The following is a 13,948-nucleotide window of genomic DNA, read 5'->3' as shown; positions in this document are numbered from 1 at the left end:
GCATGGAGCTGGCTGCGCTGGAGCGCTTCCTCAGCCCGGGCAAGGGCAGCGGACTCCGCTCCCGCCGGCGGGTGCGGCCCGGAGAGCTGCTTTACCGAGCCGAGCCCTTCGCCTACGTAGTGACCAAGGAGCAGCTGGGCGGCGTGTGCGAGCAATGCCTCCAGAGGTACGAACGGGCACGAGAACGCGGCACCGCCATCGTGTGCTGTCCCGCCTTATGGAGGCGGGACGGAGGAGTCGCGTGCGTGCGGGTCGCGTGCGTCGGTACCGCCTACGGTGGGGGCACGTGGGCGGGGGCGCGGGGCGGGTGCTGTTCCCGCAAGTCTTTACCTAAGGTCAGAGGAGGCTTTTGGAAAGAAAAGAAGGAATTTAACCTCAGTAATCTTTTCGTTTTAACAACTGTTTGGTTCTCGTCGTGCTTACGCATTCCCAGAACCTCGCTTCCCGTCCTTACAGTACATCCCAGCTGCAATTTAAAGCGATAACGATGAGAGCCCCCTTCTCCCAGAGAATCGCTTGCTCGCGTGCTCCCGGGCACGCTCGCATCTGAGCTCAGTGCATTAAGAATACAAAAGTGCAGCCAGTGTTTCGGTGACGCCCGGCACGTGCTTTCAGGGCTGTGGGGAGGAGCGGTCGTTGCGCCGGCTGAGGTACGGTGGGCGGTTGTGCCATTACACGTTTGTCTTTAAAAAAAATAAATATATATATATGTATATATTTATTTATGAAAGAGTGGTATCAGTTCAAATTAAGAGGTTAGCTAAAAGTTAAGAATAGTAAAAAGTATATTCTCATTCTTCTTGCATCCACTCAAAGTGTGTAGTGGCTGGAAAAAGTCTGTGGGTCATAACTGTGCAAGCTGACTTTCTTCCTGTTTGTCCAGGCAAAGGCAAGTTACTCAGTTACTGATACATATATCCACATATAGGTGGTCCTTTTAATTTTTTTTTTTAAATATATATGTAAATCAGAGAAATGAGGGTACCTGCTGAACTGTGGAGTAGAATTGAAGTGTTTCATGGGTCTGGTTTGCATTTAACAAGCAGTGAGATCTTATGAAAGGTAGATATGAGAAAAGCAGTTAACTGCTCCTTTCTTGTGAGAAAAGGTTGAGGGAACTGGGTTTGCTTAGCTTGCAGAAGAGAAGGCTCCAGGGAGACCGCATTGCAGCTTTCCAGTACTTGAAGAGAATATATAAACAGGAGGGGGAATGGCTGTTTATGAGGGTGGATAGTGATAGGACAAGGGGGAATGGTTTTAAACTGAGACAGGGGAAGTTTAGTTAGATATTAGGAGGAAGTTTTTCCACACACAGGGTGATGACGCACTGGAATAGGTTGCCCAAGGAGGCTGTGGATGCCCCATCTCTGGAGGATTTCAAGGCCAGGCTGGATGTGGCTCTGGGCAGCCTGGTCTGCTGGTTGGTGATCCTGCATGTAGCAGGGGGGTCGAAACTAGATGATGGTTGTGGTCCTTTTCAACCCAGGCCATTCTATGCTCCTTGCAGATAGATCACCTTGGCTACAACTTACACTTTTTATTCTGATCTCTAGGTGGCAGTACAGGAACACGATTTGGAAAAAAAAACACAAACCAACAACTTTTTTTTTTCTCTTAAAAATGATTTAGCATTTATTGATCTCATACAATACAATCCTTATACTATGAAGAGTAATTCCATGCTGATTTCTGTCTCTGTTGTGGTTTAACTTGGAAGGTGGCTGAGCATTCACTCATTCCCTGCCCTTCCTAGTAGGACTGGGGAGAGAATAACCAAAAAAAGCCAAAGTAGAACTCCTGGGTTGAGACAAAACCATCCACTAAGGTAGAGAGAGGGAAAAAGATAATAGTTATGATGCTTCATATCTATATATATATATATATCTATATATATATATATCTTGATATATATATACACAAATATATTAAAATATTTTAAAACACTTTAAAATAATAAAATAAATATTTAAAATGTTACATTTATATAACATTTTCTGTAAATATGTGTATATATATAAATAAATATATGTATGTGTGTATATATATAAATGTATTTAACAAATTGTGCACAAGTAATTGCTTACCACCCCCAACCAATGCCCAGCTGACCCCCTGAGCAGTAGAAGAGAGCAAAATGAACTCCCACCCCTTCAAAACTCCTTCCAGGTGATGTCATATGGTATGGGATAACCAGTTTAAGTCAGCTGTTCTAATTCTTTTCCCTCCAAGATCCTTGGGCCATTCGCTGAGATTGGCCATGACTCTAATGAGCTCTGCTTAGCAACAATTATAAACATCAGTGTGTTACCAGCATTGTTTTTCTCCTAGAACCAAAGCATAGCATCATACCAGACGCTCTGAAGAAAACAGTTCCGTCCCAGTTTGTATTATTATTATGTGTATTGATAATTATAAATTATATATACAGCATTGCACCTTTTGGCTGTGTGAAATGCTTAAGATTGATACTGATACTCAATATCTAATTTCTGCAGTGTGTGGGGGGAGGCAGCATGGTCTGCCCTGGACACAGGGTCACAGACTTGTGTTACTTCCCCGACATGCTTTGTGGGCTTGTCATGGTCCTTATAGCTGAGGTGCTGAGCAGGGCATGTTCATCCAGGATGGGTCCTAGGAGAACAAATGACATAGGGTTGCATGGCCATAGCTTTTTGCCAAAGGATATCTGTGGCATGATGGGGTGATGCCTTGCTGCAGATATGCCATTTTGTGCCATTATAGAAGTCTGGAAAGATTTGGTTGGCCAGCATCTTTTTTCCAACATCTTGCTGAGGAAAGCAACAGAAAGCAACAGAAAAGATTCATTCTCTCCTGTTAATCCAAGATTTTCTGTATGGCTTCTTCCATGTCTCTCTAAGGTGGATTCTGTGACGTTACTGCTCAGTACGGATTTGTATATATGGAGTTATGTAAAGAAAGCTCAGTTTCATCTAAAAAAACCCACTGGGATTTCACTGGGATTTCTGTTCTGTTGGACACTGATAGAGATGTTGAGTAAAGCTAGTTGCCAGTGATGCCTGGAAACTCTTATAACTTCTCTTTCTTCTGGACACTGACTGTTAAGATTTTCCCCTTTGTGTCCTATACCTGGCTACCAGCATTTTGCACAATTATTACTCATCTGTGCATGGATGTCCTCATGAAACTTGAGCAAGCTGTTCCTTCACAGGAGCTGTGCTTGCTTTTCTCTTGCAGGCTTTATTCATCCAATTGATTAATAATCTTATTCTTTATTATAGTCTATTGTCTTACTGGGATTAGAAGCCAGGCTTACATTTACTATAGTTAAGTGGGTGTGATGATGGTGATTTTTAATTTCCGTAAAAAATGGGAGCACTGCAAGTACTGGAATGCTTTATGTGTATATTGAGAGTTCTGCTTTTAATGTCCCATGAGATTATAGGTTGTATCAAAAAACACCAATGTTTTCAACTATCTACCCAGTTTTTTAAGTTTAATGGCAAACACTAATTTGGCCTATTTTTCTTTCATTAGTTGCTATTATTTTTAATATTCCCTTTTGTTTAATCTTATGGTTTATTAGAATCAGCTTTATTTAGCTGATCGGACTAGAGGTTCTGTTAAAGTCTGGGTATTGCATATTACTTCTTGATTTAACAAAATAATCACAGGTCAGTACTGGCTTTTAATGTGGGAAGACATAAAATTGCCAAGTTTGCTTGCATGCACTGATATATCATCCCTGAGTTTAATCCGTTTGGTTTGATGGTGCTAGTTTGCTTGGGTTGTTAAATCTTTACACTGGTTTCAAAGATTTCCCTTATCTGAGAAGTGAATGCAGAAGTGGCATGTCTGTGCTTGGCAAAATTTCCTTCCTTTGTGTATTTAATTAATCCTTGCTGATTGACTTCTCTCGGAGATGTGTGGTACCCATGGCACTGTGTAGTCTGACCTTCAGATTTTGTATTGAATCTATACTCAGTCTGTTATAGAAGTCAATTGAGAAGGCAAAAAAATGCTCCTGTGATGTGTAGTATTATCACAACCATCCAGTGTGAGAGAGCCATGAAGATGATCTGAGGGTTGGAGCACCTCCCCTATGAGGACAGGCTGAGAGAGGTGGAGCTCTTCAGCCTGGAGAAGAGAAGGCTCCCAGGAGACCTTATAGTGGCCTTGCAGTACCTGAAGGGACCTACTGGTGAGGAGGGACTTTTTATAGCAGAGTGTAGTGACGGGATGAGGGGAAACGGCTTTAAACTGGAAGAGGGTAGATTTAGACTAAATTTAGATTTTAGGAAGAAATTCTTTACTGTGAGAGTGGTGAGAAGCTGGAACAGGTTGCCCAGTGAGGTTGTGAATACCTCCTCCTTGGAAGCATTCAAAGCTAGAAGAAGATAGAAGTTTAGCACATGTGAGACTTTCACTGATGCATGAAGCCATAGCACCTGAGCTGCCTACTGATTTCTTTCCAAAAACTACTTTCTTCACTGTTTAATGTAGAGATAGCTTCAAGACTCTGCTAGCTTCTTGAAAACAAACTCTTGGCTCGCCTTGTGATTTTGCTTGCCTCCCTCAGCAACCGTCAGGGTGGCCAGGGAGTTTCTCATGCTCCTATTAAAAGTATCTTGTGGGCTGCCTTTTTTCTTGTCTTACAGTTTTTTGTTTGGTTTGTTTTTCCACCTCTTAGAGATGTGGTTTGGGAATGTCATTTGTGTTCTGTTTGCTGTAAACCCTCCTTTCCTTTTGGCAGTGTTTCAGTATTCACTGCCCACGTCCGTCCCTTCACCCCCAGTCCCAAGGCTGCTATGATTGCCTTCTGCTGCCAACCTGGCTTGGATCCTGGCCATAACAGAAGTGTAGAAATAGAAAACAGAGAGGTGTTACTAAAACGTTTGACTAGATCAAGTATTTATTGCTGTGTCTGTCATTTATGGAATATCAAAATTCAAGCTTAGATGTGCTTTAAAAGTCCATAAAGATCTTAATGTTGTGATTCTGCAAGTATAGTTTTCATGCTTATACAGATCTGTAACTTCAGAGCTGGATAACAATTGTTTTGTCAAGCAGTGGCTGACAGTTTAAGTTGCAGTCTTGTAAATTCTTCTGAATTTGCCATGTGTCTGCTATGGACATCTGATGGTATATTTCTTTTCTGCATAGTTCAGCCCATAATATTAGTTTCTTAAATAATAGCCTCCACAGGACTGTTCTCTGCCGGTAGTAAATGAGAGCCACCAAAATGAGTTTATGAATTGAATTATCTTTAGTACTCATTTTGTTATGTTAAAGAAGTGCAAGCACATAGTTAAAACCAGTGCTATAAGAGAATACATGATTACAATAAGGATAACTTCAGGTGAAGGTAATATCTGAGACTAATTTTGTTACTACGTGTCTCCTGAGGAGGAGATTTTATTTTTTTTTTCATTTTGCAAAAGTTGCTGGAAGTTTTACACTGCATTGGGGAACTTATTTAAATTCTTCAAGAACTCTTAATGATACCTTGCCTGTAGCTACTGGATTTTATTAATAGCTGACGGTTGCATCCATTGTGACTGTACTCCAAAGCCACTGTGTGCTTGTGGCTGTGAAGTGAATGGTGTGATGCTGTTCTGCCTTGAAGCACTTGCAGTCGTGTTCAGAACCAGCTGCAGCAGTTATTCTGGGTTATTCAAAATTACATAGGTGAGGGTTACAGAATTTTGACATGACTGCACTTCTGCTGTTTGGGGTTTAAAGCAGGATGTGGTTATGGGACTGCACGGGCAGTCTCCCTGATGGCTAGAAAGCGCTTATCCTTCATGCTGCATCATCCTTTTGCTTCTCATTTGTCAGCTTTGCTTTTGTCTGATACAGAGAACACTAGTACAGAGAACTGAACTGACATAAGCCGTAGCTTACCAAACATATATAAACATATTTCTGTGTCCTTTAATCAAAGTATTGCATGTGGGGGAAGGAGCTGAAGGGATTGCGGAAGGGAAAGGGGAAGGTCAGGCAGTCAGGGCTGCTCCTTGTGGTGGTGGCTTACCTTTAGTCTGCTGTAGCTAGAAATGAAAATGAAACCTTAGAAGGGGCAGAAGGGGAATTTCTGAGTTCTTATGGTTGTCTGCAGGAGGAGGTGGGCTTTGAGGAGTGCAGGACCAGCTGGGTTTTTGCTGTGGGGAGGATTCTTCTGCTTTCTAGTCTAGATCAGCCCTGGCTAACCCAGAGATTTATTCCTTCTATTGTATTGTGCTTTTTTCTATTGTATTGTGTTCTGTTGTGTGTTTTGCTACTTCAGAACTATTTCTTATCATTAGTGTCAGTTTAGTGGAAGAAACAATGCAGACATTTTGTGTTGTTTCTTATTACCAAGGAAATTATTATTTTTGATTAATGTCTTGGCTATATGGGAGTTTCTTTTCTGAGATAATTCTTTTTTGCCATTGGCTTTACTGATTTCAGAGCCCATGCTTAATCCCCGTGGTTGTAATTCTTAGTGTGTCTCTGTGCTGAACAGAGATCTTAGAGATCAAGATGAAATCTTGTCTCTTGCCCAAGAGTATCCTGTTGACTGCAGGGCTGGTGCCAAATGGTGCAGTTGTTGAAAACCAGTGCATAATTCCTATCCTAACTCAAGCAGTAATGCCCTGATCACAAAATACTGAGCTTTTCTGTTTATTACCTTAACCGTTGCCCACCTTCAGCTCAGGGTTAGTTCTGTTACTAGCTTGGTTGCTCAAGCTTAAATTAAATTAAAGACTGAATTTTTTTTGGAAGTAGATAATCTATCTCCTTTGATGTTTGTGCATTAGAGTAGCTGATCCTGCCATCAGCAGATAGGAAATAAAACTTCTGGCTTTGCTGGATAAGGCTTGGTGTGCTCATGTGGGGCTGTGCTCTGCCCTTGTCACTTGGTGCCAGTGAGTGGATGAAGGAGCTGCAAGTGTGTCCACAAGGACCCTTTAGGTGAGGGTGATATACAGAAGAGAACACAAGAGTCATTGGGAAGGAAGAGATAGTACAAACATAATTGTTACGCCTGTTCTTATAATACAGAAGTTCAAATGAGTAATGTCTGGCCTATGTAACTGCTGGGAACATGTTGCTAAGTGACCTGAAGAGATGATTTCTGTGGTGGGAGCATTCTTGCTGGTGGGAAGGATCCCAGCAGAATAATGGAAGTGTAATTCAAATGAGATTTTTGAAGAAGCATTGCCCTGAAGGAGGAAACATTTGTGTCTTGGTTAAAGCTGAGTGTGAAATAAGCTATGTATGCTTCCTCTGTAAAGTTGTTCAGTGGCCAGAAACCTGTTTTTATTTCCTCATCAAGAAAAGTTTGAAAGCAGCTCTCCTTAACACACGTGTTCAAGCTGTAGTGCCACTCTTTTTTTGAAGACAAACAAAAAGCAACAGCAGTGTATCTGTCAATCTCAGTGTTTTCCAGATATTACAGCAGTGTGAAACTTCACCCTTGGAGGCATGCTGCTAGAAATGAAGGTCAGAAGGATGCAGACTACCAGTGTTTAAACAAATTTTGAGAGATAAATTTTACCCTCCCCATTTCATTGCAATTTCCCCTTCCTCACGTTGTCCTCAATGTTCTTGGGAACCTAAAATATTCTTGTATCGGGAGTAAATTCAGGTGCTATTTTGCAGGTCATTGTGCTAGGAACCTTTACTGACCATCTCATGGGATGAGAGAGGTTTGTGCCAGACTCCTGCACTGCAGTGTAATTTTTTTTTGAAAAAAAGTGAGATTTTTTGGGATTAAATTCTGGTCCAGGTATTGAAAGGATTGATTGAATGTTGCCAGGAGTCTGTGTACTTTTGTGTAGCTTGCTTTGACTTCTGTGATGCACTGACTGCAAGTCCTTCCAACTGCTGGAATTATCTTAGTCCAGATTTCTGCAGGAGCAAAACCAGACTAAAGATGAAGAATTGAAATGGCACAGGTGGAAATGGCACAGACCACTTTGTCTTCTGTGATTTAAGTTCCTAAATGACAGTGTTTTAACAAGTGAGACTGACTACTTGGTATCCACTTGTCATGTTAATATTGTCTTATTAATTGCTGTTAATTTACAACAGATGGAATAGGTGTGGAAACTTTTTTTTTAATATTATGTAAAATTAAACATGTGATGACAGATTTAGATGAAGTTATTGTCAGGCATAATAGTAGGAAGACAGTTATAATGGCCCTTAGCATCCCCATTATTGGAAGAAGTTAATCGTGCCGTGTTTAATAGAGATGTGTCATTTTGTTAGACAGGCGGTCAGTATGCATACTGCTCAAATGTGTGTTTTGCTGCCCTTTAATGGCCTTTGCTGCTTTGGCAGTCATTTTCGTGGAACTACCCTGCTTGATGTGGTTGGTAGCTCAGGTAGTTTGGCACGTTCCAATAAGCCAAAATTACTTCAATTAGATTTTAGGTGAAATGTTCAAAGGAATGCGATGGGCTGAGCATTATATGTGAAATAATTGGAATCCTCTGAAGACACTGTGGAAATTTAGGTAGGGTTGTTTTACTGGACTTACTTTTTTCCTGAAAATATGACTGGAAAATCCTGTTGTACGTATATGAAGTGTAACACAGGCTCAGTGAATGCCACCTTACAGGATTCTGGACTAACAAATTCATTTTAAAATTAAATAAATGCATTGAAGATGTTGTGCGTATGTGTGTCTGTGCTGAAATACATATTCAACTAACATTTCATGGCTGGGAGTAGGAAATTTCTGGGATTATTAAGACAAGTTTTATTTTTATGATGTTTATTTTATGCCGCGTTTCAGAGAAGGCTTACCCTTCTTGTTTTTGTTTGCCGCCCTTATGGAAATTCATGTTGCAACGTTCAGTGCCCTTGTGCTTGGTTTTGTATTTTTTTATCTGGGGAGGCCATTGTAAGATTTCCCTCTTGTAAGGGTTGATGTCGTTTTCTTCCCTTTCTGTCACCAGACAAAGCCTTTATAGACAGTTTTTGAACAGAGCTTGGAGGAAGCGATAAGTGGTAGTGCTCACCTTCTTCTTAATTGATCTTATTCTTGTGTAAAGCTGAAGATGTTTTCAGCTGATAGGTATGTTTTAATGGATGCAGGAGGAATGCAACAGATGAGGGATGACCTTGTATTCAGAAATATGTCTGGAGATTTAGTCTTTGTTTTGTCCCAGGCTTCCTCTGTGAATTTGAATGAGGTGTTTTGTGGCTTATGGATTTGAGAGAGATGTTTGATGTTTATGACATTCACTGATATGCTCAGAAACTGCTGATGATTCATACATGAAATAGAAAATATTGAAACTGTGCAAATGTATATTATATCACCATACGGGTAATATGTAATCTGTAGCCCACGTGAGCATCTTAAACAGTGATTATAGGCAACAGAAGGCAAATCTGCTGCAAATTTCCTGATACCAGTAGGAAAAAGTCCAAACACCAACAGGTTTATTCATACATTTAGAATTAATGGAGCTTTTAAAAATTGCTAAAATGTGTCCTACTTCTGCCAGAGCTGAAAGCTTTGCTGTGTGAAATTTTATGGCGTGTGCAATTTGCCAGATTAGAACGTTATTGTGCTAGATCGTATGAGGGTTCCTTCCAGTTTCAAAAGCTGTGAAACTTACTTGTCCTTAAGCCAAGGAAAAATGGCATGTGTGGAATGGAAAGAGGTTTAACTGATTCTATGGAAGAACAGAGGAGGGGGCAGAGACCTGAATAAGAATGGATTGAAGGAAATGTCAGTGTGAAGAAGTGTTTACCTTGGATGGGCTCAATGGGCACAAACTGGGAGCTGCTGAAAGGATCTGAAATGCCTCAGGGAAAAACTGATCAAAAGAGAAGAACCTGGAAGCTTTTAAACATACTGGTCTGCCACTGATGGTACAAAGTGCTTACCAAATCAAACGTCAGTGGCTGGAAGCTAAAGTAACAACATATGTGTAGTGTGAAGGGTTATGAAACGTGCTATCTGATTTTTACCTCAATGTGTAAAACTGAGGTGTCCTGTACAATCTGCATTTCCCATGGGGAGTTAAGAAGTTGACAAGACTGTGCTCAGCCCCTGTATGTAGCTTACAGGAGCATCTGCAAAAACAAAAGGGAAGTGGAAAATACAGCTCTGGAAAGAGATTCCTACTTTCTGCTTGAATTTTCCTAAGCTGAGAAGCTTCTTTTGGAAAGGAAAAAGGCATATAAAATGAACATGGTTTCTTACTAGAAAAGATCTCTGAGAACTTGTGTGCAGCCTGACACAGGTATTGTGTGGGAAGCAGGAAGATGTGGGCTGGGAGCATGAGAATTGGATGTGAAGCTGAGGACACAGAGCTGGGGCTGATTGCGAGGAGCATCATGTTATGCTTTCTGTTGGCGTAAGACGTGTGGGTATAGTGGTCAATAGCAATGGATGTCAGTGTTAGCAATGATACTGAACATCCACCTTCAGAGTTGATTTTTTTAGCCTATTCTTTCTGACTGCCAGGAGGAGTTGAATTATTAAAAGATGCATTCTGCCTTTGAACGGGTACCTCGCAGCAGTGTCAGTGTTGTGTATGCAAAATACACAGCTATTTGACTTTTTCTTTTGAGAGAACCGTTGTAAGAGTCTGGTCACTTCTTCCCCTGGCTTTCCTTTTTTCTATTTGTCTGCTTTGGAACAGATGAAATACTTTACGGAACTCCCAAGTGCTTCAGAAATAATTATGGAGCCAAATGCATTGTCCTTAGAGATTGCCGTGGGAGTTGTGACTTGGGCAGTATGTCTGTTCAGAACAACTGTACTGTGGAGTTATTAATTTTTAATTTCCTTATCTTCTTTTTAACCTCCCCCCACGGAGCCTTGCAAGCTCTAACTGTCTGTGCACACACTAGTTTATGACCCTTATAGTCAGGACTGTTTGAGAAGCATGCTGTTGGTGCTTGTTCTCCTATGTTCATCTCAGTTTTAATTAAAAAAATAATTTGTACTGAAGAGTAATATCTGTTTTTTATTAATCAAAAGATTATACTTTTCTGCTTGATGACACGTGGGGATTTGGCATCCGTTTTCAGAATTGCATTTGTTGGGACATCTCAATATCAAGCAGCTGTACAGCTGGAAGGGAGCAGCATCGTTAAGTATTCATTTTATTTTCCAGCTACAAAGTCACCTGCACTGTGTGTTTACCTCTCTCTTATGCAATAAATTCTTTGAAGTATGAAATAGCTTGCCAGTTGTTTGTTCCACACAGGACCTAATGAATGCTTACCTGTTTATTGCAGATAATAACGTAACTACAAACTGTAATGCACATGTAGGCTCACTGTATAGAATTTTTGCCATTAAAACAATACTTAATCAGTTGTTGCAGACTTAGCAATGTAATCCTAGACTCTGCAAGTCTTTGCAACAGAAGCTTCCTTCACTGCCATCCTGCCCCATTCTGGAAGCAGATGGGATTAGAAACTTTTCACAGTTGATAAATATTTCCAGTTTTGTTTCCAACATTCAGTAGCTTTTAGGTGAGCAGATATTTTTGACTTCATCTTGCAATGAGATCTTTATTAATTGTTCTGGCTGGTGGAAATAAATGACCTCTGGTTTCTCTCGGACTTGTTCCTATGAAGTCAAGTTTGTGCTTCATATGTACATGTTGTGTTTAGAGCTGCTAAACACAGCAGGGTGCGAGTTCCCAATTGGGAGGAATAAAATCTCTGCATTTACTACTGCAGTTATCTGCTCTCAGGGCTTTTAATGAAGACAAAACAATGCTCTCTTATGTCTTCTAGAATTAGTAATTATTAGAATTAGTAGAATTACTGATTTCCAAGAAAGTGTGTTTTTTTTGTTCATTTCTGTTTCATTTTTATGCGTGTGCTTCTTATGTAATAAAAAAACTGCATTGGAAGAACAGTATGTTCTTGTAAACTTTGTAGCTGAAATAAAGAGAAAATTGTTTTAATATCCTCTGAATAATTTGGTTCTTATTTTTGAGAAGTTGTTTCCAGACAGCTTACAAAACAAACAACCATACAATTATTTCTTCTTGATTTTTTTATTTTACAATTATTGACGGTTTAACTAGCAAGTAAATAGGTGTGCGTTTGTATACGATGGTAAAGTTACTGCTGGCAACATGTACTACAATACAATATGTTGGTAGTAGGCCCTCTAAGCAGTTTGGAACTTAATGATATTTATCATGAAACTTTGTGATAATACGGTTTCAATATCAGGCTTCTGGGGGAAACCTTCCTATAGGAATGTCAGCCCAGGTTGTCCTGTCTCAAGTGCAGAATCCCACACTTGCTTGTGTAAAACTTCATGAGGTTGGTGGCTTCCCAGCCCTCCAGTCTGTCAGGATCTCTCCAAGTTCTCTCTATCCCTGACAGGGAAGAGTCAACAGCATCTCCCACTTCAGTGTTGTCTATAGTTGCTGTATATTCCTTTTCCCCCTAAACTTGCATTAGATACTCAACATTAAGAAAGCAGACCTTAAAAGTCGTAATAGGGAGCTTGGATTTTCTTATTTGCATTTTCAGTTTCACCAGTGCTGACTGCAAAGATCAATGCCAGGTAGGAAAAATAGTATTCAGATGGGATGTAACAACATATTGTAAACATAGATAATGAGCTAGAAGATGCGAATGGTAAATCAACAGAGAAGATTCTGTTAAATAGATCTCACTTTTCTGCCTGGTTTACACCAAATCCACCAAGTTTAATTTTGCTTAACTAGTGCATGAATCTTATATGATGTTGAAATGTGGTATGGAAGCAGTCCTTTTTCCCTTTGTGTTGGTGACACTGAATACTTATGTATGGCACTCACTTTTGTGGTGTTAAATTACTTGGATATTTTTGATCGCATCAGAAATCTAGGGATCTGCTAATGGACTGTATTTGGGAAGAGAAGAGCATTACACAAGTGTCAGTATGTTGTTGCTGCATGTTGTACGTTGTATGTGCTTAAGGTATAGTGTGTGTAGTAAAGTCCAATTTGTAAACAGATCTTTAGACACTAGTACAGTTTAAGGAGAAGCTGTTACATTTATGGTAGTGCTGTTCTTGATGTAAAGCCTAACATTCTCATAATTGCAAGCATTTTAATCTGTTACCTCAATTGCTGCTTCTATATATATAAATAGAGTTTTTATTATAATAAACCTTATGGGTTTTTTTCCTCATCTGATCTATTACTTAGGATTGTAAGACACAAGATGTACACAGCACCATCTTTCTTGATGGGTGTTGAGCTTCTCTCAGTGAGTTTAGATAGGTGAGTTGTAAAAAGAGAGGAAGAAGACAAAATAATCAATGAAGTCTATGTGCTCAGTTAAAAAATACCTGGTAGCAGCAGCAAGAGTGAAAACTATCAAAATTAAACTGTCTTTAGCTTTACTTTTTTTTTAGGCAGCAGGAATGTGAAAAATAGGGGCTGGTTCTGCACACAATTGTAAGTTTGATCGATGTCTTCCATGTACATCAGCTAATCTGAAATTTGAAGTTATACTTTATTTCAGTAATGCTTGCAGTTGCATAGTGAGTTTTATGTTTGTAGCTCTTTTCCTGTGAACACAAGGTCTGATCTTAGAAGGTAGGGAGGTGTATACATGCCTGTTGGAGTGAATGGGATTTGGACATAAGGTGGAATAGATGCCTCATTTCATTGGATTTCTCTTTATTTGTGACAGGATTTGATCTCAGATTTCAGGAAATGAATGCATACACTTGCTGCTTCATTTCCAACAAATGTGGGTATTTAGAAAACCATACTTTAAGAGTATGTGAGAATTCAGAACATCTCTTACAGCACTGGTGAAATTATGTGAAATCTGCATTTCCAGCACAAGGATGATAAATAATTTAGATCTCCATCTATTGTGCTATTACATTTTTATTTAACTCCTTTGCCTGTTTGCTGCTCCCTGGTAAATTCTTATTTGCAGAAGATCTGAAGCACTAAGCCTGCAGCATTTTTCAGAATCACAGGAGTATTAC

At 39.9% G+C, this 13,948-nt stretch overlaps 1 protein-coding gene across 1 annotated transcript in view; it reads left to right on the top strand.

The window, feature by feature from the left end:
* Positions 1-13,948, top strand: part of SMYD3 (SET and MYND domain containing 3) — a 355,779-nt gene continuing 341,831 nt past the window's right edge. Inside the window, exon 1 of the mRNA XM_052673327.1 lies at positions 1-166. Within this exon, the coding sequence (XP_052529287.1) occupies positions 3-166 (164 nt within the window). The 5' untranslated portion in view covers positions 1-2. The remainder of the gene's footprint in view (positions 167-13,948) is intronic.

The sequence above is a fragment of the Tympanuchus pallidicinctus genome, unplaced genomic scaffold (genome assembly GCF_026119805.1).
Source record: "Tympanuchus pallidicinctus isolate F22 unplaced genomic scaffold, pur_lepc_1.0 scaffold1, whole genome shotgun sequence".
Taxonomy (NCBI): Eukaryota; Metazoa; Chordata; class Aves; order Galliformes; family Phasianidae; genus Tympanuchus; species Tympanuchus pallidicinctus.
This window is presented reverse-complemented; position numbering and strand designations above follow the sequence as displayed.